The 22,863-nt window shown below is 44.1% G+C and overlaps 2 protein-coding genes across 6 annotated transcripts; both read right to left on the minus strand.

The window, feature by feature from the left end:
- Positions 1-446: 446 nt before the first annotated feature.
- LOC108146807 lies at positions 447-18,781 on the minus strand. 3 transcript variants are annotated; one of them, XM_017272993.2, is made up of 8 exons: positions 8,190-8,249; positions 7,346-7,473; positions 5,603-5,882; positions 4,191-5,246; positions 3,928-4,115; positions 1,694-3,866; positions 1,310-1,579; positions 447-1,250 (listed from the first exon to the last, which is right to left on the minus strand). In XM_017272993.2, the coding sequence occupies exons 2-8, from the start codon at positions 7,369-7,371 to the stop codon at positions 1,044-1,046; spliced, it is 4,200 nt and encodes a 1,399-aa protein (XP_017128482.1). In that variant the 5' UTR covers positions 7,372-7,473; positions 8,190-8,249; the 3' UTR covers positions 447-1,043. The 3 variants fall into 3 exon arrangements, with proteins under 3 accessions (XP_017128482.1, XP_017128481.1, XP_041563921.1); XM_017272992.2 differs by lacking the exons at positions 7,346-7,473; positions 8,190-8,249 and adding an exon at positions 17,700-18,781; XM_041707987.1 differs by lacking the exon at positions 8,190-8,249 and having other exon boundaries at positions 7,346-7,475.
- Positions 18,782-19,148: 367 nt separating this feature from the next.
- On the minus strand, positions 19,149-22,364 carry LOC108146691 (coiled-coil domain-containing protein 6). 3 transcript variants are annotated; one of them, XM_017272750.2, is made up of 5 exons: positions 22,078-22,364; positions 21,545-21,662; positions 21,389-21,479; positions 20,288-21,199; positions 19,149-20,227 (listed from the first exon to the last, which is right to left on the minus strand). In XM_017272750.2, exons 2-5 carry the CDS (start codon positions 21,658-21,660, stop codon positions 19,742-19,744), a joined length of 1,605 nt encoding a protein of 534 aa, XP_017128239.1. In that variant the 5' UTR covers positions 21,661-21,662; positions 22,078-22,364; the 3' UTR covers positions 19,149-19,741. The 3 variants fall into 3 exon arrangements, with proteins under 3 accessions (XP_017128239.1, XP_017128238.1, XP_017128237.1); XM_017272749.2 differs by having other exon boundaries at positions 21,545-21,686; positions 22,088-22,363; XM_017272748.2 differs by having other exon boundaries at positions 21,545-21,686; positions 22,078-22,363.
- Positions 22,365-22,863: the final 499 nt, after the last annotated feature.

Raw genomic sequence — 22,863 nt, forward strand, 5'->3', positions numbered from 1 at the left:
TACACCGCAAACTAATATTAATGAAAAAATAATAAGAGTTTTGAGAAAATAGACCTTAAAGTTAGAAAATAAAACACTTCAATACTTGGCACATGGATTGTTTCTATAAACATTTCAGAATTTGTTTGCCATTACCCTCTTTTTCAAGCATTAATTTTTTATTTTTCTTCTTTTTTTGGTAAAAAATAATAAATTTGCTCACATAATAATAAATAAATAATATTTCCAGTAGGTGACACACATAGATGACATTAAAACGAGATCTCCAATGCGTTTAAATCACTTTACCAAAAATGGACTTCTTTAAAAGTTAAAGTTGCTCCCAAAAGTATACCATATAATTTCAACAATTAGCAACAAAGCTATTACATTGTCTTGTAAACTCTTCAATAAGAATAGCAAGTTGGTTTTTTATTTAAAATTGTTGTATATTCTTTTCTTCAAAAATATATACATATTTTGATTTTCTTTATTTGTGGTTTTAGTTGTTTTCTCGAATGCAATATATTATATATTAATTTAGTAGCTGCACTCCGTCCCTATGGTATTGTAAACTTATACAATTAGTTCTACGATTACATTACTGTTGTCATAAATTATTAAATCTAAATCAAGCACTATACAAGTGTGGGGCGGGGCAAGATATGTTTTGGCGATCGATCGATCCGATAGCAGAGCGTTTCGAGTGCGCTGCTAAGTCGGAATCTTCATTATCATCGTCACCGCCATCGCCAACGCAATCTGGCCCGGCTAATTCTAACCCGGATAATTTACAATACTTCTTCATGTGACCGCGATGAGTGGATGTGGTAAATTTCGATGAATAAAAGTCTTGAACCGATCGGTTTGTTTCGAGGGCTAAGGCTAAGCTATGGCTCACTAACGTACCCTGCTTTAAAGCGCTAGATTCATACACGTATAAATATATCACAAAATCAGTGAAAATAAAATTCGCTGGAGTATTTGCTTGTTTCGCTTTGGATGATGCATGAGAAGAGCTCGGTTTTTGGCAATGTCCAGGCTCAGCAGACGCAGACAGCCTGTCACCTGAAGCTGATGCCGCACTTGCGGCTGATCTTGGGCGTGTGTATATAGGCGATGGACAGCAGCAGCGGCACATCGTTTTCGGAGAGCTGCAGCGGATTGGTGATGTCGCTCAGTCGGCACGGATCCGTTTCCAGCAGAAAGGCTGCCAACGTTTCCGATTGCAGATAGATTTCCTGCAGCTTTGATTCCAGAAACGACAGGCACTAAATTTAAGTTTCACGAATTAGTAAAGACTAAATAAGAAGAATTCAGAGTTATTTACCTCGTAGGCGGGTATTCCGCCTGCATGCATGGCCTGGACGGTTTCCAGCATGCTGGACACCAGTTGGGACATGCCCACCGGCGAGCTCTGTCCGCCGGCGTAGGGAAACTGCTGCGTTTGCGACGAGATGAGCCGTACATCCCACTTGTCCATGTCCGCCACAATGGCTATGTTCTCCGCCGGCTGCGAGATGAGTGAAGCGGAACGCGCTGCCAATGCCAGATCCTCGCGCAGATGCATTTCCCATTTATTTGGCGGTGCACAAGTGCCCTAGAATAAAATAGAAAATGTATCAAGAATCGATTGACAATCAAATAAGCTTTTTTGGTTAAACCTTTCAATCAGTTAAATAAAACCGAAAGCAAGCAAACAGTAAACACCCACCTGTAGTACCATGTCGGATACGTAGTGATCGCTGACGCTCAGCAGCAGCGACGGAATGAAGCCGGCCCGCAGCTGATCGCCCGGAGAGTCGTCGTCCTGCGGCAGCTCCTTGACGCCCGGAACAGGCAGCTTCAGCAGCTGCTGGGTCACATTGACCGCCGCACACTTGGCGGCCACCGAGGAGACGGAACTGCGTCCGGAGGGCACCCGTTTGGGCTGCTGCTTGCGCATATATGTGGTCTGCAACGGAGTTGGCTTCGCTGGACTCAGTGGCTCAACGGAAACTGCCGACTTGAGGGTGTCTATGGAGGCAGCCGAGTTCACGGACTGCAGTGCTTTAGAGTTGGATCCATTGCCGTTGGCAGTCTGATTATAGCAGTGCACCTCATCGGTCTCAAACTCCAGCTCGGTGGCATTGGAGGGCGTCTGGTTCCAGGTGGCTGAGGCGTTCACTGCCACACCACTGCTGCACACCACGCACCGTTCGCTATTCGCAGCCACCGGAGTGGCGGGCGGAGGCAGGGCGGCCGTGGAGCTACTGCTGGCCGCCAGCGTGGCCGTGCTATCGCTGCCCTTGAGGGCAGCTGCCTCGCTGGCCTCCAGCTTGGTGGCCTTGTCCATCAGCAGATCGTAGTTGGACATCAGCAGGTTCTTGCTCTTCATGTAGTTGGTGGCTATCTGCGGATACTGCTCGAAGTTGAACTTCATGCCCGAGTGCTTACTCCGGTCGTGGGTGCGCTGATGCTGCGCACACAGCGCCAAGGTGGGCTTGGCATCGTTATCTCCGCTCAGATCCTCGTTGCTCTTCTTCAGGTTGATCAGCGGCTCATTGTCGCCGAGGACAAAGACCACACCGTTGCCATTATCGGCCGATGTTTGACGGCAGATGCCGTGCTCGCGCTCGATCAGCTTGTGGCAGTGATCAAAGTGGATCTGCTCCTCCAAACTCACGTTCTCCTTGATGGGCTCAATGCCCCAGGTCATGCGATCGCTCTTACCCATGCTGTTTTGCGTGATCAGATCGGAGAGCGACAAATGCGAGGCGCGTCTCTCGTGGCTGAGGGGCTCGAAGTCACCTGCTCCGCCCGTCTTGCCCTGCTGCTGGTCGGGATTACCCTCCACGGAGTAGCTGCTGCTCCGGCGCTCCAGCTTGCGATTGATGATCCGGATACCCTGCTGCAACTTGGCCAGGTCGCTGAGACTCAGTCCCTCCTTCACACCCGCCACCGGCACCATGTTCCAAAAGAAGTTCTTCTTCGGCGGCGCCTCCACGCTGTCGTCATATTCGATGGCCTCGATGGCACCATCGTCCACGGAGCCAGTGCTCACTGAGCCAGTGCCGCTCGACTGTTCCTCCTCCATGCACAGCTCCACGTTGTCCGGCGTGGTCACTGTTAAACGGATCCGGCCGTCCTTGCCAGTGCGAAAGTACTTCTGCGCCTGTCGCGCCAGCAGCGTCTTCTTGTCAATGCCCGTGTCCATCAGATAGTTGCCGATACGCAGCTCCTGCTGCACAAAGTGCGAGTCCCGGAAGGCCAACACCGTGGGTATCTCGTTCTTCTTCAGCGTCTGCATGCCATCGCTGGCGTCCAGCGACCCGGAGTCCATCCCCATCCCCGTCTGCTCCCCATCCTCGTTCGCCCCACCATAGCCATTCAGTTCGCCATTCTCGTCATCCGCATCGTCGGCAATGGCATTCAGATTCTGCTTGCAGGTGGCCGTCCTGCTCAGTCCGCGCATCTGCGCCGGTGGACTCTTGTGCCTCTCCTGGTTACTCGCCTGACTTTGGGTGTGGTGGCTCTGGGCCACCAAGTCGTTGATGAGCTGCTTGTTGAAATCCTCCCGCTTGGCCGCTCGCCGCACCTCGCTGCAGCGGATGAAGTAGGTGAGCACGTTGAGCAGCTTCTCCACCCAGAGCTTCTCGGCTCCACAGACAATGGTGCGCGCCAGCTTGGGCGGCATACCGATGGCTCCGTAGAGGTCGCCCAGCTGCGCCCACAGCGCATTGTACGGATGCTTTTGGGCCACTTGGAGCAGCTTGGCGCGCTGTTCAATGGCCGCCGCCGAGGCGGAGGACTCCGATCGCCGGGAGCCGGCGCTGTTAAAGGCCGACACGGTGGCCACCCAGCCCAGGTGGTGAGTGAGAATCCCCGTCAGCATGGTGCTGATGAAGCTGCAAAGGACAAAGCATTGTTAATTATATTTATTATTGCATTGAAAGGTGGTTAACTTACAAATTGGAGTCCTTGGTGTCGGCGAAGGAGAGGAGGTCGCACAGCTCCTTGATGAATCTCTCGGCCACATTCTTGGAGTACTTGCTGCCGCTGGTGGTGATGCTCAGCCAGACGGGCGTCTTGATGCGCGGGGCGGTGAAGAGATCGCTAAACCATTGCTGCGCATCCTGCCAGGCCTGGAACATGATCTGGGGGATTTAAACAAAAACCACTGATTAATAGAGACACAATCATATGCATATATATATATCTGTTATTCTAACCTGCAGAAAATTCTTATGGTTGATGTAAGCGTGCTCCGTGCTGGCTCTCAGTCGACTAAGCATAGATTCCAGCAGGGCGATATGCTCGCTGCAGAACAGCTCCATCTCCTCCTCGAAGGACTCGCTCATTGAGATGCACACGGCCAGTCCCAGTTTCGCCCGACGCCGCAGGTTGGCCTGCCTCCGGCCCATTTCCGGATTGCTGCGCGACTCGTTCGCACAGTAGCTGGCCCTCCTGTACTGCGGTGGAGCCATTCCTCCGCCCTCACTGCCACCACCACCACCACCTGCTCCTCCGCCTCCACCGCCTGCTCCTCCTGCTGAGGCCACCACAGCGTAGTTGTCGCTGAGGAAGCCGATAAAATCGTTCTTGGAATGCTCGTTCTCGAAGGAGGTGCGCAAATTGCGTGAGATTCTTCGCTGCAAACAGCCATCGCTGGCAAATCCGTCCAGGTAGGGAGAGGATCCCGTGTAGCAGGTCGAGTCCATGCTCAGCTTCCGCATCGCATCCGACTGGTCGGAGAGGACGCTGCCCAAGCTGCTGCGCGTGGATGAGTACTGATAGGACCACTGATCGCCGCCATTCGCACTGCCACTCCCACTGGCCGAGTAGCCCGAATCCGTGGCCGTGCTGTACGTGGAGGAGAAGCGCGGTCCGCTCGAGTCGATCGACTGTACGGACAGTGACTGCTGATCGGCCGGCGCCGCTGCCGCCGCCGGCACATCCAGCGGTGGCGTCAGGCTCATCTGGCGGCCCACGCTCACGCTGAACGGCATCGAGAACGAGTTCATCGAGAGGCCGTCCATGGAGCCGTGTTCGCTGCAAATCGAGCTGCGCGGCGTCGCCAGGCTGTTCGTAGAGAGCGTGGAGTAGGGCGAGTGGCCCGATCCGGATCCTCCATTATTGGTCGGCGTCAAATACACCTGGGAGCACAGGATCCTGGCCGGTTCCGGCAGCCAGTGCACTTTGAGAGCCGTTCCGCAAAAGGACATCGGCAGCGAGCCAAACACCATCTCGCCCAGCGGTGTGATGTCCGCTCCAGACGGTCGATTGTGCTGTAATATATTAAAACATTAAGTTAAATAAAAGGATATATGTAAACTACTTCAAGACTAAGTATGCCAGTTTGATATAATACCTATTTAAAATGTTTAACTTTTCCTTATTAAAAGGAAACTTAAAAGTTCGATATTAAGCATTAATATTTAGGGCCCTACTTCTTAATACATCTCTTTATCTGGTAATCTGTTTTTTATGATCCAGCCTAAAATTTTTAAATGCTTATAAAAGCAGTTTAAAAATCGATGATTTCATCAGTAAATAAATTAAATTAGATCCCTCCTGATATACAATAATTTTAAGAATAAAAAACCCCCACAAGAGCAAATAAAATATAAGGTAGATGACTCACCTTATAGCCATACTCCGCGCACACCTCGATGAAGTTGCTGCCATTGGTGGAATGTGCCTTGGCCTGGATTTTGCCGTTCTGGAGGGACGTGTACTTTTCATTTTTGAGGAACTTTCCACCGCCACTCGTAGAGGATGATGAGGAGGATATGGATGTGGATGTGGCCGATGTGTCCCTGTGCGTCACCTTTTGCAGGGCATTCGAGTCGAAGAGCAGTCGCCGACTGTCATCCTCTTTGTAGAGCAGAATTCGCACTTGGCTGCCCTCGAAGGGGAATCGACTGCAAAAAGAGGAACATAAGAAAAAGGTTACTAAAATTAAAACATGAAAACATTAAAAAGTAATAATTAAAAATAAAGCTTTGACAAAATTAAGTGTATGTTTATTTTCGGATGGCATTTTTATAGTATTAACAGCATTTCTTGCTCTAAATAATAACAACTGTCATTGTATAATTATTTTAAAATATTGTTCACAGTATTACAACATTTGTTTTTTTGTCATTAACTCCGGTAATAAAATCTCGACTTCTAATGTCATACATCTCTATATATATTTTAATTTATTTTCCGGTCTTGGGTAAACATTCCCCACCCATTCAGTGCCATTCGACACCGTCTGAAATTGGTCGAAGGTCGTCAAAATGCCTCCCACAGTTTCCCAGAGCAGACGAGGTTCATTATAATGCGCACATCTCGAGCAGCTCTCTTATTCTGTGCTGTTCATTGTCGTCGATAAAATGGCAAATGCTATGCTCTATATATAGCGACCCCTCAGTTGGCACGTGACGATTACTCATGCCTTCATACGATCGGGGACGTTGAGTAGTGGCGACAAATCTTGTACACCCCAGTACCAGAATGTCGAGGATATGGCCGCTGAACTTTGAACCCTCGGAAATTGGGGGAGTGAAGGTGTCACTAGTCACATGACGGCTAAATTCGAATGTTAAATTAAGCCAATTTATTTTCGGAAATTCTATAATTGGTTGATCTGAATAGCTATATATCATACAAGCAATCTTGTTTAATTTCTGAATGAACAGTAGCGGATCTTCAAAAAAAAGGTTTCTGGACCAAATCTAAATTCCAGTTTATTCTTCCTTAGAAATGATTAAACAGCTGTGTAAATACAAAAAATACCTTGTGAAATATGTCAATTTATTTTGATCAATTATTTGTTGATCGATCCCGTCAACGCTAATGATATTTCGCTTCCCCCGCCTTCGATAAACCAATTTGAAATCCAATCCACCTGCCAGACAAATCAGCAGCCCCCTGCACTCGATTTAAAGCTCGTATAACAGATTTGAGCTAATTTATTTTTAGTGGCTTTATAAATGGCTTGTCTAAGTAGCGCTAACTTTGAGAAGGCGCCTTTACTGAAATTAGCGCTATAATTAACAATTAGCCCAAACTGATGATAGGCGTTTGCCGTTTCTGGGGGTGGGGTTGGGTTAAATGGCAGGGGGTGGTGGAGTGTGAGTGGGCGAACTAGTTTTAGAGCTTAATAAATGTTTTACAGCCCAGCGATAAGAAGGGGGGAGCCCGCACGCACAGCGATTACGAAGGTGTTTTCGGTTTTTGGCCGGTCGCTCGGTCACGAGGGCCTACTGATATAGATATAGCGGATATATAGTGGGCCCGACCAACCAGCCGGACTTGACCGTCGGCCCCTTTGTTGTCCTCGGCTGTCCGGTGTCCGGCTTTCCCGGATCGAGGCCAATTTATTGGCCGTGCTTACTTGGATTTAAAGGGCGGCGTATGCATGCGACAAAGTGTAATTCCTCTTGCAGCTTCGTAATAGCGCCAACTGTCTGGCCGGAAATTTCCTCAGTTACGGTTTTACTTCTCTAACTCGACCTTGCCTATCTATAATTTCACAACAGAAAATATTTTGGATGACAAAACCTATAATTGTAATCAAACTTACAAAGAGAAACAATTTCCTAAGTCTTTTCAATATTTATCTATGAATAATTTTACATATGAAATTTAATTTTGGTATTAAGAATAAAAAGTAAATATAACACATTAAAAACCAAAATGCCAGAAAGCAATTTCTTTTCTTTATTTATATTGAAGCTCGATTTGCTTTAAAAAAAAAAAACGAATACATCACAATAAGTATTAAATAAATATTTATTTCTGAAGCTCTCCACATCAAGACCAAATTGATAACCAATTTAAAGCTCACTATTTATTTGCGATTTAGTTGCAAATAAAAATGTAAACAACTTCTTTATGTATTAACAAAAAAGTCACGAAAGTGTTACGGCAGAAATACTACTACTCTATTTATTTATTTTTTGACGTGGATTTTAAGTAATAAACAATGTGTTTAATGGGTAACTTGTATTATTTTTATTTCTTTTTTTAATTTTTCATTGGAAAAATAATAGAGCTGCAAAAATGTAAAAGTTATCCAAAACAGTAATTTTAATTTGGCATTTGTAGATCATGTCATTATTTTATTCCATAATTTTCTATTCTTGAGTATTACAAGTTAAGCTAAGAGTATTGATTTTTTAATTTTTTTTTTTTATTTTATCCATCTGGAGTTAGAGAAGTTGAACTGTAACATTTACCGTTAGACCCCCGATTATCGCGAACCGCCGACGCGTCGATATCTTTATAGCCGCGATGCTAGTCAGCAAATGAAGTTCAAGGCGCTCGCGATCGCACTGGGAACCCGAGAACTGGGGACTGTGGAACTGGGAACGGGAGCGGGAACGGCAACGGGGACTGAAAAGCCCAGGTCCCGTGCCCACTCGTCAGAGCGAGACGAGCGGAGCGGCGAGCTCACTCGCATATGCATTATAATAAGGCCTGCCTGACTGCCTGCCTGACTGCCTGACCAATCGATATAGGTACATATAGACGAGGGCAGTACGCTGAAACACTCATGCAGATAATACAAGCAACGATCCTCAACGAGGCGACTTCGGGGCCGCGACATGGGGCATCCAAATTGGAGCGCCGCTCACATGATTTGTCGGATCCATCCATCCGTCCATTCGTTCGTCCAGCTGCGCGGAAAAACCGAACATATCCGAAGCATAACCGAACCGCAAGTGGAACTCAAAAGTCGGACGGACGAGCATCATGTGGCCACCATTTGTTGCTTGTCATAGACTGATGTGTTAATATGTTGTTTAAAATTTTTCAACAACAACAACAAAAAACATCAGAAAGAGAAAGGGAAAACAATTATTTGGGCAAAAGTCAAGAGACAACGATGAATGATTATTTGATGGATTAGTTGAAAGACATATGGCCAAAATTTAATAACATTAAAATCATTCTTCAGCGCTTTTTTGTCGAAGGTTAAATGCCCTAGGGAATCCAAAATGATTTTTTAATTGGTATTTTTCATGAAATCTGTTAATACCTTTGTTAACATTATGGATGGAAAACTTAAAAAACAACACATTTCAAATAGTTAGGGGGTTTTTAAACACTGACAGTTGAAATTCTTCAAAATTTAAATCTTAAATGAAATTAATTTAAAAATTAGTATGGTACTGCCCCATATGTTTCTTTATCAAAAAATGTTAAGTCTTTGGTTATTTTTAATTTGTACTTATCTTTCCTAGGTTTTTATTTTTGCTGAGATTATTAAAATAAATATATAGGGGCGGGTTTCTACCTAGTGCTTTTGAACAAGAAAGAAATTTTGAACAAGAAAGATTTGTTGAGCAAAAAAAGTTGTATGCGTTTGAAACAATCTATATGCCCCGCTATTTCCTATGTAGGGTGCACCACGTACGTTTGACTAAATGGACTTTGTCAGCAGCCCTGATCACTGGGGCACTATGACTACGTGCGCATATGGGGCCAAAAAGTCAGAAGCCAGAAAGTACAAGGCAGCCCCTGGGCTGCTGACCTGGCCAAGTCGAGTACGGGAGAGATCAGCGCGAAAACAATTATCGAAAGGCCGCTAAGTTGACTTATCGCTCAAAGAGGCAGCCAGCCAGTCAGCCAGCCAGCGTTGTTTATTCTGATATTTTTGCTTTAGCTTTTATTTTCATTATTTCTGTGCGGGCAGGCAGGGCAAGCGGGGATGGAGGTGGGGCACTCGCTGGGATCACATGCTTTTTCAGCTACGCAAGCAAAACAAAAGCGAGCCACAGCCAAACAATATTAAGCAAATAAGTTCATACATAAATACAAGCATGCATAATGAACAAAAGCCAAGAAAACCCGCTCTTCCCTTCTCCCTCTGCCACTGTAGCCCTCTCTTTCACGGGGTCTGCACTATATATTTTGATTGATATGGCCAGGTGTACTTATGGGGGATGTAAGGCGGAGTGCCACTCGAGTGGGGACGGGCGTTATCGGGCTTTGCCTGGATTATGTTTTGATTAGCCCTTGGATACTCCATTCCGCGCCACTGATTGATATGGGAAGTCGCCCGCAATTGATATGTCCCAGACTTTTCGGTTTGCCACAGCCACAGCCACAGCCATTGCACTACTCAAATAAACAAAAACCAGGGTGATAAACAGAGAGTAAAGGCGCACAATTGTAATCAAATCAGCATCAGTTAATGACTTTACAGAGCGTGTCTGGCCGCCTGACTCTCCCTGTCTGCGGTATTATCACTGAGAAAAACCTTAACATTCTCAATTAGGTTCAAGATCGCTAAATCCACAAGTTTCTATTTAATATAAGTAAATACAAATCTGATAAAGTTTCTAAAGAGTAGACTATTTATGTTTAGAACGAAACAAAAACAATATACCGTATGAACAAAATTAGGTTTCTGTTCACAATTATTTTCTCAACATAAGTCTTTTGAAAATAAATTCACTTTCACGAAAAACTCCGGTTTTATACAAGGCTTATAAAACCGGAAGAAGTTACAAAATGAAGTCAAACCAAAGTAATATTCATATTTGGGATCACTGAGAAAATTATAATTTTTAGCTCAGAAATAATAAATAACTTTGCCAACATCGAAATAAAACTGTTTCGTACTCTAATTTATTTAAACCATTCTTTAACAAAAGGGGATCATTGTATATCAAGTAAGTGTGATAAAAGCCTTTAACGATAAACCACTGGCTATCAATGGTAATATTTTTTTGTGGTAGTTTTGGAATTTACTTGCAATTGGGTTTAGCCTTCAAGAATGGATTTCTTGTGTGCAGATGGCACTTTTTCCCTCAGTGTTTGTCTTTTCGTGTGAGTGAGTGAAAGAGAGCGTGGCAAATAAACACAGATTTCCAAAGCGACGACAACACAGCAACCAACAAAAGCCAGACGGGCCAGACAAGGCAAAGCACAGCAAAGCAAAAGCGGCAGAGGCAAAGGCAGCGGCAAAAGCGAAACAACAACCAGTTGCTCCATCCATACAACAAGTCACATGACCCAACCAACCAACCGACCGACCGTCCAACAACGATGATGGCGATGGCGATGGAGACGTTGGCGTTTGACTACGACAATGGGTATATATAATGTATATATATCTATATATATATATAGTATAACGGCAGCTGCGCCCAGCAAATTGACTATCATTATCATTGGGCCCATTATAAGCCGCTATGCACACACAATAAATCCGGTAAAAACACGCCTGTGCATTCAAACGACCTTCACCCCGTCCTTTTGGGCGCAAAAATCGAATGTCAAGTTCAAAGCGAATTGGCAATACACCCGAAATCCCACTCGCACTCTTTGGAACATAAGAAATTTATCAGGCGGCCAAACAAAAAAAAAAAAAAACTACAAAAAGTAAACACAAATAAGAGTCGTCGCCGTCGTCGTCGTCGACGCTCACAATACTAATGAGCAAATGACGACAAAAATATCGAGTGATTTTCATTGTCACTTGAGACCAATGCAAACAGACCCGGAAAACGGGGGAGCTGGCAGGTGAGGTAAGGACAGGTGAGCACTTGCGGGCGCAATCAATCAATGAACGTTCCCAGGTAACCAGAGGTACATATACCTCCACCCCCCGCCCACAGCAAGTGCTAACACTGCGCACTTGTTTCCACCTGGCAAACACAACGTGACTCAGGTCGGGCAGTCCCGGGACTAAGCCAACTTTTGCCCAGGTGAGATCATGGCCCAAATGTCAACAAGCCAAGAGCAAGAGTCACAAAAAGATGACGGAATCCGGTGATCGCACATTACGCATACGCACCAAACTTAAACGCGAAACTTCCGCCATCTGGCAAAGAAATATAGTAACAATACAAGAGCAGGATGAATAATTTTAAAAATGGTTTCATTCAAGCAGTTTGGGGTCACTGAATAATCGAAAACATTTACATAAACAAGCACGAGCAAAGGGAAAACATTAAGCAGACCTTGCAGATAAGACAGAACAACCAAGTTCATTGTAAGCTACCATATAAAAAAGTTTACAGCCTAGAATCATGTGGTTAAGTGGCAAAAAATTCCTTTTAGTGATTGTTTATTTATAACGCAGTTTTCATGCATTCAGTTTCTAACGAAACCATTTAGATATTAAAGTTAATTCGGGGAATGAATTTAAATAAACAAAACAAAGAAATGATAAGAAAGTAATTGTGGATTTGTCATTACCCCCATAATACAATATTTAAAAGTTTACCCTGAGGTATAAATCAAAATTTGATAATACAAAATGATCTGTGGAGCCATAAACTTAAAGCCACACATAAATTACGAAAAATAGTAAAAAATGATCTGAGAAGTTTCAATTTAACCTTTAATGCTTCAAAATAATTATCAGCGCCCCATTACTTTAACGGCTTGAGAGTTATTGTTCGGCGAAAAAGTAATAAAAATAGATACTACCATTCTCATTATTCACACTTCTGTTTGCTTAGCTCGCATAATATTTCCATATTTAACTGAAGTCACAGCCGACTGTAGTCCCAAGTGCTTTTTATTGGTATAATGCCCTTTAAATTCGATGAGCATTTGGATTAGGCCAAAGGCGATGGTAAATAGTGTCCGTGGCTCGCGAACTTAATTTAAATAGAGCCATTGGGCCAATGGAAATTATTCGGAAATACCGCCCCCGGATGGTTCACCCATAAGATGTCTCGTTGAGCTTCTGTTAATGGAGCTCTCGGCTTAGGCACTTCGGGGCGCTTATTTTGTTTGCCAAGCTCAATGATATGAGGCGGCGGCAACAGTGGAAAACAAAAGCGTTTTGTCGACTGATAATGGGTGACAACAGGGCCAGTCCACAGACAGAGAAGCGTTAGCGACTACACTGGCAAAGAAACCGAGTACATAAATCCAAATACAACTTCACAATGATCTAAAATTGTTCATTAATAATTTTAATTGAAAATATTGAAGCGAAATTGAAGTTAATCTGATTAAGCTATTAAACATTTAATAGTTAAGAACTATAAGAGGCATGGAACAAGAGAATTAAACTAGACCTCTAGCGTGTTGCCATCATCATTGCTTTTTATTGTTATTTTGGTGTAATGCATTCTATTCATTGATAATTTAATTAACATTCATTTAATATATATTTACTTTTGCGCTAAGCTACTGAAAATATATTAAATTAACTTGGGTAACACAACTTAATTAAGTTCGCATATATGGATTAAATCGTTGGTCACAAATTGTTAATTAATAAAATTAGTATTATGAAATTAAAGATTAACAGCACCGAGAAAGACAAATATAAAATACGAAAATACTTTTAAATGTCAACAATCGCTGTAGATTCCTTTGTGAGTACCTTTTGAAACATAAGTAAATATTTAAATGACTATTGTTTCTCCGAGTGCACCTGCTATCGGAACAAGTCCCGAGGCAACAACAAAAACTGGATACGACGATTCACTACTCATATGACTTGGCAGACCACGCGACTTCGCACATGAAGCACCACATCACCGCCTCGCCCCTTTCCACTCGAAACGCTGCCATTTAAATGTGCTGATTTCTGTTTGCACATAACTAAAGTTTGTGTACCGACTTTTCCGCAGCCATGCGCGTACATATTTAATTTCACTGATGAGGATGATAATGGCACGGGACACGGGGCCCGGGGCTCGGGGCGATGGGTATAACACCTCTCTTGACATGTGGCCCACAGCCAGAAAACTAGAGCCAGACACGCTGGCACCTGGTCTATTACTATACTACTCTATTACCTTACCTTACGGCTTGTCGCAGCGTTACGTTACGGCCCATGTAATAAGTTCACACCTGCCGCGAGCCACTTTGATTGATGTCTGGCCGACCGGCGAGTGTTTGGCCATTCAATTGGCGGTCAGTTATCAAAAACTATTAATGAATTCTCATTCCCTCCCAATTTACGACTCATTTGCCTAAGGCTCTAAGTGAAATCATCCATAATGGTTCATTCAGAGCGGTGATTTTGATTTTTTTTTTTTGTGGAAGATTGATATGTGTGGCTTTGTTTGATCGCCAATCAAACGCGTATTTTATTGTGTTTCACACGTGCCTGAAGCCCTGATCCACAGATCATAATGAGACTTTGTTGGGCCAGAGTTTTCCACAAAAGGTGCTAATTCGCTTGATTTGCGTAGCTGAATGCGCCTCGAATTCATGTGAAAGTCCAGCGATCGAAATCTTGCGAATCGCACTTTGTAGATCGCAAGGCGATTGTGAGTACTAGAGCGTCGGGGGGTGTATGAAATCACAGTTTGTGTATAGCCTGAAATCCCCGAACTTATCGGGAATTAATACCAGCTCGCTAATAACGGCTATATGTATTTTTGGACGCCATATGTGGTGGATATCGGGCGAATGACTTGCGAATTGGGTTAAGGAATGCGCGCCTTCAAAGGCACATGATGCCGGCCGTCTGGTTTTGGATTTTTTGCTTTTATATCATGCATATATCGAGGCGAAATTTAACAAAAAACTGTCATGTGACCAACTGGCTAGCAAATGTCTAAACATGGTCACGACTACCCAGTCGGGTCTAAAGAAAATGATTCACCCTCCCCTCGGCTGATTCACTTCAGGTGTCCAGACCTTGATTTCCAGCATTTCACCATTTCATTAGTGTACACACACATAAGTGGCAGTTTTATTTTTCGCTAGCTCTTTATTCTTAACCATCTGCCTATCACAGACCGAAAGTATTTTTAAATCATTTCTTTTGGACCCGGTGGAAATATGAACGATAAGTGGAGGTTCAGATTCTGTCGTGGAAATTTACTCAAGCGTGCTGCCATAATTTATTGCCGTCACCCAACTAAATTAAGTAAATAAACAAATAAATTAATTTGGCCCGTGTGGAGTTTTTAACTGCTATTAGTGTAAACGTTTGTTTAGTTTACAGCGATTCCGAAAAAAATCCTGACCTAGCACAAAGATAGCATTGAAAAGGGGGTGTTTCGGTGTCTTTTTGAGGGGGAGTTAGTCGGGCCAGCTGTCTACACTTTACAGGTTTTTATTATTATTATTATTCTCTAAGTGTGAGAGCGTGTGCTTGTGGGCAAAGTGCAAAAACCCCAAAAGCTGTCGACTCTTAATTAGCAGAGTGAAAAGTTTCTATCACGTGATGGCGATGGCGAATGTTGGCGACAAGCGCGGCCATAAATGTATATACAACCCGCATATTGGTCAATACACACTCGAATCTGACAATTTCACCATTACGCTGTATATATTTTAAATGCCAGCTTGGCGTCTGACCGATAAGGTGGCCGAATGACAGCATGGACAAGGCGCTAATCGAGTTAGCCAAGCAACAGGGCCCTCAGATTACGTTTATGGAAAACCGATTGAAATATTTTATGGACACTGTCAACAAATGTCACCGAAAATTGTCATCAATTAGGTTTTTTTTGCATACCGAAAGAGTTTTGGTATCTATGTTGTATCAGTATGAGCGTTCGCAAAGTTTGCTATCAAAATAAAATGATTAAGATTTTATTGAACGAATCATAAACAAAATAAAAGAAACATTATTAAAGTATAAGGATTTTATAATACAAGCAAACGCAGATATTTTATTTTTAATCTTAACATGTTAATTCTTACGAAACAATCGATATCCATTATTCTTGATGCATGTGTTAAGTAGGTAAAATACGGTTTTAAGTTATATTTTTTTCGGTTTCCAAAATATTAAATAAACTTGTAGTATATATATTTTACAATCTGTAACTTTGATCTTTTTAGTAAATGCGAAGTGCTGAGCTTGATATGAAGAAAAGAATTCTTATTAAACTAAACAAATAAATAGCTTTTCGGAGCACTCAAATCTTATCGTATGTGATTCCACTAAATGAAATTATGAGACTCGCATTCCTAGAAAAGCGGACGTGGGTGTGTCTGCCAGCTAACCGTTCACAGAGCATCCCTCTGTTCATGCCCCGCTATCACAGTCACACTCGCAGTCACAACAGGAACCAAAACAACAATCAGAACCCACGCACAAGTCGCGTAAAGTGTCAAAAATCAACATTGTAAAGTGTATGCAGCAGCATAAGTAAATAGTGTTATAAATAATAATGAAATGAATTAAGCGAAAAGCAACAAAAACAATGCGCCTCGCCAACAACAAAATGTGTATGACATAATAATCACGAGAGCAGGCCGCGACCGCCGATTAGCAAGTCATGTGATTCGCTTTTATTTACATTTGCGCCTGACGTTGCTGCCGCCTCCCCCCACCTCGCCCCCACGCCAGCACCACGACCGACGCCTACGTTTGCGGGAGTGCGAGCGAGAGGGCAGTACAGCCGAAGCGATAACGAAGAGAGCCGAGAACGAAACGATCGACGTTAGGTTGGGGATGGGGAGACAGAGGTAGGCAGACAGGCAGAGCATAGTGGGGCACAGTTATTTGCGCGCGCAGCTCAATCGATGAGTGTGGAGCCATGCGAGCGAAGAAGACAGCAACAGCCAGGCGTCAACGCAGCTCCTCGCACACATGCACCCAACACCACTACCCAATATGCACTGCTGGGGGTTTGGGTGATTTAGGGCTTGTTGTTGTTCTTGGAGCTGCTTGTGGTGCAGGCTATCGTTATCGATATACAGTGGAGCAGCAATATGTGGTTAGTGTTGGCCCAATTACTGGTCTGCCACAATTGAATTAGAGGCCGATTAAGCCTTAAAACAGCACCAAAGAAAGTAAATCAAGTACATATATGCAAACTACGTCCATAATCTTGTTTAGCTTAGCTATAAATACTTTTTTAATTGAAACTTTCAGTTAAAATCTTCATTTACATTTTAAGAAGAAATATTAATAAGAATTGTCAATAAGCAATTGTTGCACAAGTTTTAAATTAAAATGGTAAACGGTATTAAATAGTTGAAAGGGAAAATTCACATTTGTATATAATATTTGATTGGTAAAATTTAAAAAAAATTTAAAGGAATAACTATGAAGTTAGACTGAATAGTATTTTTGTGTTAGTGAAAACAAATTTTTAAATGAAGCTAATTCTTACAAAAGCTTTTAAAATCTAATAACAAATATTATTAAAAAAAAGGAAATAGCCATACATATTTTACTTTTCGTCGGCCAAAGGGCATCTGGCAATGAAAATTGCATATAAATCTTTGCGTAAATACAAGGATGTAATCCAGATCCATCCAAAAATTTTAGGTAGCCGGGTGTCTTTTAAGAAGAGCTCACTGTAGTTCGTACAACCCAAGGAAAAGGGACCATGACAATGCCCCTTCTTTGTGACGTTTTCGGGACAGCTGCAATGGCAAAATGCATCACCGTAATCCCTCAAGATTTTGCATTCACTGCTTTTCCGGCTCGATTTTTGGTCATTGATATTGGTTAGACTTCTCAAATCATATCAAAAGGCAGGCGGCGTACGTGACGCTGAGTTGTGCATGCCGAATTTGTGTGCTGGGTTATCGTCCTCGTTTACGCTTTGCCAATTTGCGTTCAAACAAAGGGAAGAGGAAGAGGAATCGCAGGTAGTGCAAGAGAACGGGGTGGGGGGAAAGACAGGGGGTGGGGCATAGGTAAGTGTGAAACGCATCATGAGAACGCCTTTTCGCATGTGTGTAAATGTGTGAGTGTTTTTGCAGCTGCACCTATTTTTCCTTTGTTGTGGGCGCATTCATCGATACACTAATACCGGGTGTTAGTTTTTCTGTTGTTAAACAGATAAAATACTTACCTTAGATAATTTCGCGAAGTTTGTTTTGTAGCTTTTGCGGACGACGAACTATTGCCGGCAGAGGCAGATACGCTGGCAGCGACGCCGGCAGAGGCGTGAGTTGTACGTGCCGGCAATGTTGTTGTTGCTGTTCCTGTAGTTGCTGTTGTTTGGTTATTAACTAGCGCGGCTGCTGCTGCGGACGCCGCGGTAAGCGTGGGCGCAGCCGCTAAATTCGCGGGTGTTGTTGGTGTTGCCGACGGAAAGAAGAGTTTATTCAATAGGGCCATAATAACACACAGTGTGCGAAATCATTTAATAAACACATCTGGCCAATGGAAATCAAAATCGAATATTGAATTTATTTGAATGGAAACTAAACACAGACACACTTTTCGCTTTCCTTGGAATGTGATGTTTTGTGTTGTTGGGGCGAGTGAGTGAGAGGTGTTTACCGTTACACGCGCGCCTGCCCGAGCGAGATGGCGGATGCTGCACGAACAAAACTTTCGCTTTGCACTTTTCTTTCTTGCACTGCTTCTGATCTATTTGATCTCTTCCTGTTCACACAGACAGACACATACACACACCGCAGTGGCTTATTTGATTGAGCAAAAAATATATATGGCTATTTATGTGTTTTTTTTGCGAATCGCGGCGGAAACGACACAGGTTCTTTACCGATCCACATCGAAATGAGAACCGAATATCGCTGGCGTCCGCTTTAAAAAGTTTGCAAGAGACGACGCGTCGCAGTCGTTTTAATTTGTGTGTGTGAGCGAGAGAGAGAAAGAGAGGTAGCGTTTAAAGAGCGCCGTGTGGGTGAGAATGGTCTTTTTGTTGCTGCCGAGCTTCTTTTGGCCAATACACACTTTTTTGTTGTCAGTCATCGCACTTCCCACTTCCGCTCTCCACTTTTCCACCTTCTCTTTTTTAACAAAATAGTACATCAAAATAACTACACGAAGAACAAAATAAATAAAAACCTTCTTATTTAACTGTTTGTTTTTTCGAGGTGTTACATTCTGGCCAGGCCCAAAGGTTGGTCCAAACGTCTCCCACTGACTGTTTGGCCTTTATTTACAATCACAAACACAAACAATACTAGCGCATTTTGCAACGCGAAGTTGGCCGCTGCTGCGCGACAGTGTGTGCACATGTAGTGCGGAAAAACGCTGGCATTTTTAGGTGTTACTTTAAGTGTTGCCAGACCAACTGGAACTTTTGTAACGGACATTTGAATCAAAATAAATCTTTTAAAATGTTAACGTACAAAATAAATCTAAACTTGATTCTTTAATTAAAAATATAAAAAATGTAAAAGCTAATCAATATTTTTATGAAACAAATTAATTTCGATATTCAACATTAAATTTTGTAGAACTTTAAATTCTGTAGTCAAATCAAAATATGTTGCAACTATGGAAAATAAATTTCGAATCCCTTAATTTAAACAGTAAACGCTTTCAGTTTAATTTTAAATTGTTGAACTTTATTTTTCTTGGCTTACATAAACATACTTCAAAATTTTTAGGCCCACTTGCGAAGGAATTGTGGGAAAATGGTTTCGACATGAATAGAATTCACCGTTTTTATAAATTCATACGATCTGGTTAGCGTGTCCTGTCCGTCCTCCTCCTCTATCCATCAAATCCTCCGTATCTTCGATATCCTCATTAGCTGCTGTGTTTCACTTAACTTTAACTGGAACCGAGCAAAAGTAGAAAACATTCAAATCTTAAACATTAGCGTTAAATATTCGTTCGCCTAGGAATTCCGATATTGAAAGGTTTTTAAGAGATTTTGATCAAATAGAACATACATATACATATTAACCATATATAAATGAGGCGACTTTGAGTCGCGCCTTGGAGAAGCTTACGATAGTTATTTTCTCATCTTTTGTTTCTGTGTGTGTTCTTATGTTTTTTACTGTCGTTAAACTGGCTGCTTGCATGCGTGCGTGTTTATGAGTAGAGTGTGTTTTTGTGTAGTGTGTGAGAGTGAGAGTGAAAATAAGTCATGATTCTTTCTGTATCCCAGTTGTAGAGCAACAAAACCGCCTAATCCTTGCAGGTGGACGTGTCCATGGGACTGGCCGGTTGGATAAAGGCCGTGGCCGCCGAGCTGGGCGGATTGGTTGGCGTGAACGCCGACAGTGAGGAGTTGCTGCTGCTGTTGACCATGTTGCCGCTGGACGAGTTGTTCAGGCTGATGTTCATCAGATTGGACGACGACGACGAGGCACTGGAGTTGCCCGTGAGCTGGGCCAGCAGTCCTCCTCCTCCTCCTCCTCCACCGCCAGCCAAAAAGGTGGCGCTGCTGCCCGCCGAAGGCATCGAGCCCAGGCTCAGGCGTTCGCCGCCCAGGTTCGAAAGAAAGCCGCCAGCGGCATTCCCAGCTGACACGGACGCCGACGAGGAGCTGCCGCTGCCCAAAATGCCGAGCAGCGGGTTCGTGGAGGTCAGCACATTCGGTGCGGAAGTGTTAAGGCCCAGCATGGGCGTTGGCAGTGCTGGCTTGATGAACCGCTCGCTGGCACGACGATTCTGAAAGAAGAAATGCAATATTATCTTCCTGGAAGTCATTTAATTGTATGCCAGACTCACCACCAACTGGCCGCAGGCATAGCAGCGGTTCTGGCCGGCCGTGCCCGGACTGAGGGGCCGGCTGCTCGAGGGACTGTGGGAGACGGGACTGCTGATTGTGCGCTGACGCTGGGCACTGACAGCCGATGCAGCGGCCGCCGCTGCCGCCGACGCTGCGGCGGAGGAACCGCCTGCCATTAGGCTCTCGTTGTAGAAACGCTCCTCGTCCATTTCCAGCGACGATTCCGACTCGGAGAGGTGCCGGCAGAGGGCCTCGCGACGCTCCACCTCCTGCTTGAGCTTGCGCTGCAGACGGGCGTTCTCCTCGCGTATGGACTTCTCCTCCAGCGCATACTGCTGCGTCTTGATGGTGGCCTCCTTCTGGGCGGCGGCTAGGTCGGAGCGATAACGGAGCACCTCGGAGCGCAGAATCTGGATGTGGGCACTCAAACTGGTGGCCGTGTCGCCGCCGTTGGCATGGGCATTGTTCGTGATGTCGCGTGGCGTAGTCGGATCTGAAACGGGCTGATCCAGCTTGATCTGCAGCGAACGCTTTTCGGTCTCCAGCTTGTCCATGCGTTTCCACAGCTTGTTTACGAGCGCCTCCTGCTCCTGTTCGAGCGTGTTCTCCAGCTCGACCATTTCGCGGCGCAGCTGTTCGAGGTTCGTCTGCTTGTTGTCCGTCTCCGCCTGGAGCTTCTCGATTTTGCGCATCAACTTGTTCACGAGGCACTCCTGCTCCTGCTCAAGGGTCTGCTCCAGCTTACATTTCTCCTGGCGCAGCTGGTCAAGCTTGCGGGAGAGGTCGTTGGTCAGGCACTCCTCCTCGCGCTCGTAGTGATGCGCCAACGTCTCCTTCTCCTTTTTGAGCGCCTGTATCTTCTTCAGAAGTGTGTTGGAGATGTATTCCTCCTCCTGCTCGGCTTTGGCTTGCTGTTGGTTAGGGAAATACAAGGGATGTGGAATGAATTCAACTTTAAATAATCTTGAAATTATTCTAATTTGCGATGTCATAACGACTGGGAACATGAATGGGATATGTGAGTTGTGCTTTCAGTTTTGAAACTTGATCCCTCGATTTCATATTTGTCTTTCTAGCCATAAGATATTCAATATACTAACAATGATAACAGAGGCCTGTTTGAGACAACGATTCTCCTCCTGCACCACCTTGCACTTGGTCTTGAAGGTGTCCAGCTCGGCTTTCAGCACCCTAGAAGCGTAGAATCAAATAAGTTTCTAGTGTAAACGGGATTACGTTAGCGGTGGATGACTCACTTGTTCTGCTGGGTCAGCGACTCGATCCTCTTCTGGAGCTGCTCCCGGGAAACTGGACTCGGGGGCAGCATGGTGCCGCCATCCAGCGAGCTCTCCGATTCACAAGGACTCTCCATGCCTGCAAAAGCAAAGGTAAATGGCCCTGTGCCATGGCGATTTTTTAAGAATATATTACAAGAAACAACGTATGCCAGTCGCATTTAAGCTATATATGTATATATATGTTCTTTATTTTCGATTTTTTCTACGTCTCGTGAAGAACAAAGAATAAAGAAAATCGGTGGTGGTGTTTGGTTTTGGCCCTGATCCGATAGAAAAGTTTAACCTTCAGCTGTGATTTTCTATGCATCTGGCTTGATGCAATTTTTCGGAAATCGATAGAAGGGCAAGGTCGGCGCAGGAAGGGTTTACAAAGGGGGCAGCAGCACCACCACCCCCCAAACTCCTCCAACCCACTGCCATTTTTTCGAGGAGCCAGCACCACACCCTCCGCCCATTGACCGGCTGAAAATTGTAGCTTTCCCCGAAATTACCTTTAGCTACCTGGCTTTTGTGTTGGATCGCCTTTAAAGACAGCTCCTCCCCCTTCAGCGCTCCTTCGTCACCGCTGCTTCACCAGGGCTCTGGTCGCTTTTCTTCACTTTCCTCGCTTTTCTTTTCCCCTGCGCAGGCGAAAGGGTGCAGCTGCAAAGCGAATCGAATCGAACTTCAGACGACTGCTTAAGGCCTGCCGATCTGCGTACGCGACATTTTGCCGAGCCGATCAAATAAATTTAATATCAAATTGCGAAAAATTGCTTCCACTCTAGAGATGAGCGCGTGACTCTTTTTTGGGCAAGGCACGAGTATGTCGTGATATTTTGTAGTCACGCACGGAGAAATATTAGGAAGACACGACACGACCCGTAATGTATATAAAATATGGACCATGCATAGTTGGAACATCAGAAAATTAAAATATTTATTTTTGATATATGGTTGCCTTGTCTGAATGTTATTTTGTTTCATTTAACGTTTAAAACCATTTAAATCTTAGAAAATTATCAATATTTTCGTGCTTTCTGTGCCGGTCAAACTAAACACGAGCTCTCACGACCAAGCACGAAATTAAATTGACCGTATATGGTGTGAAATACCAAAAAAGCGCTCATCGCAAAACGCTGCTACTCGCTCCCTAGCTAGTGATGACACTTTGGAAAATACCAGTAGAGATGAAAGTAACGTCGACAAATTAATAACGGTATTTAAAACGATATCAAATTTTATTTATTTTCTTTATGTTTGACAGTTCTGGTGCAAAAAGTTACAATTATTTATTA

Source organism: Drosophila elegans, unplaced genomic scaffold (genome assembly GCF_018152505.1).
Source record: "Drosophila elegans isolate 14027-0461.03 unplaced genomic scaffold, ASM1815250v1 contig_208, whole genome shotgun sequence".
NCBI classification, from domain to species: Eukaryota; Metazoa; Arthropoda; class Insecta; order Diptera; family Drosophilidae; genus Drosophila; species Drosophila elegans.

Coding starts and splice junctions, on each gene's coding strand:
- LOC108146691 (XM_017272750.2), bottom strand. CDS start 21,660: ATGGAGAGTCCTTGTGAATCGGAGAGCTCGCTGGATGGCGGCACCATG. Junction 21,200..21,388: donor AACAGGCCTCTGTTATCATT/GTTAGTATATTG, acceptor CCTAACCAACAG/CAAGCCAAAGCCGAGCAGGA. Junction 20,228..20,287: donor ATGCCTGCGGCCAGTTGGTG/GTGAGTCTGGCA, acceptor TTCTTCTTTCAG/AATCGTCGTGCCAGCGAGCG.
- LOC108146807 (XM_017272992.2), bottom strand. CDS start 17,968: ATGGCCCTATTGAATAAACTCTTCTTTCCGTCGGCAACACCAACAACA. Junction 5,247..5,602: donor GCGCGGAGTATGGCTATAAG/GTGAGTCATCTA, acceptor AATATATTACAG/CACAATCGACCGTCTGGAGC. Junction 3,867..3,927: donor GACACCAAGGACTCCAATTT/GTAAGTTAACCA, acceptor TGTCCTTTGCAG/CTTCATCAGCACCATGCTGA.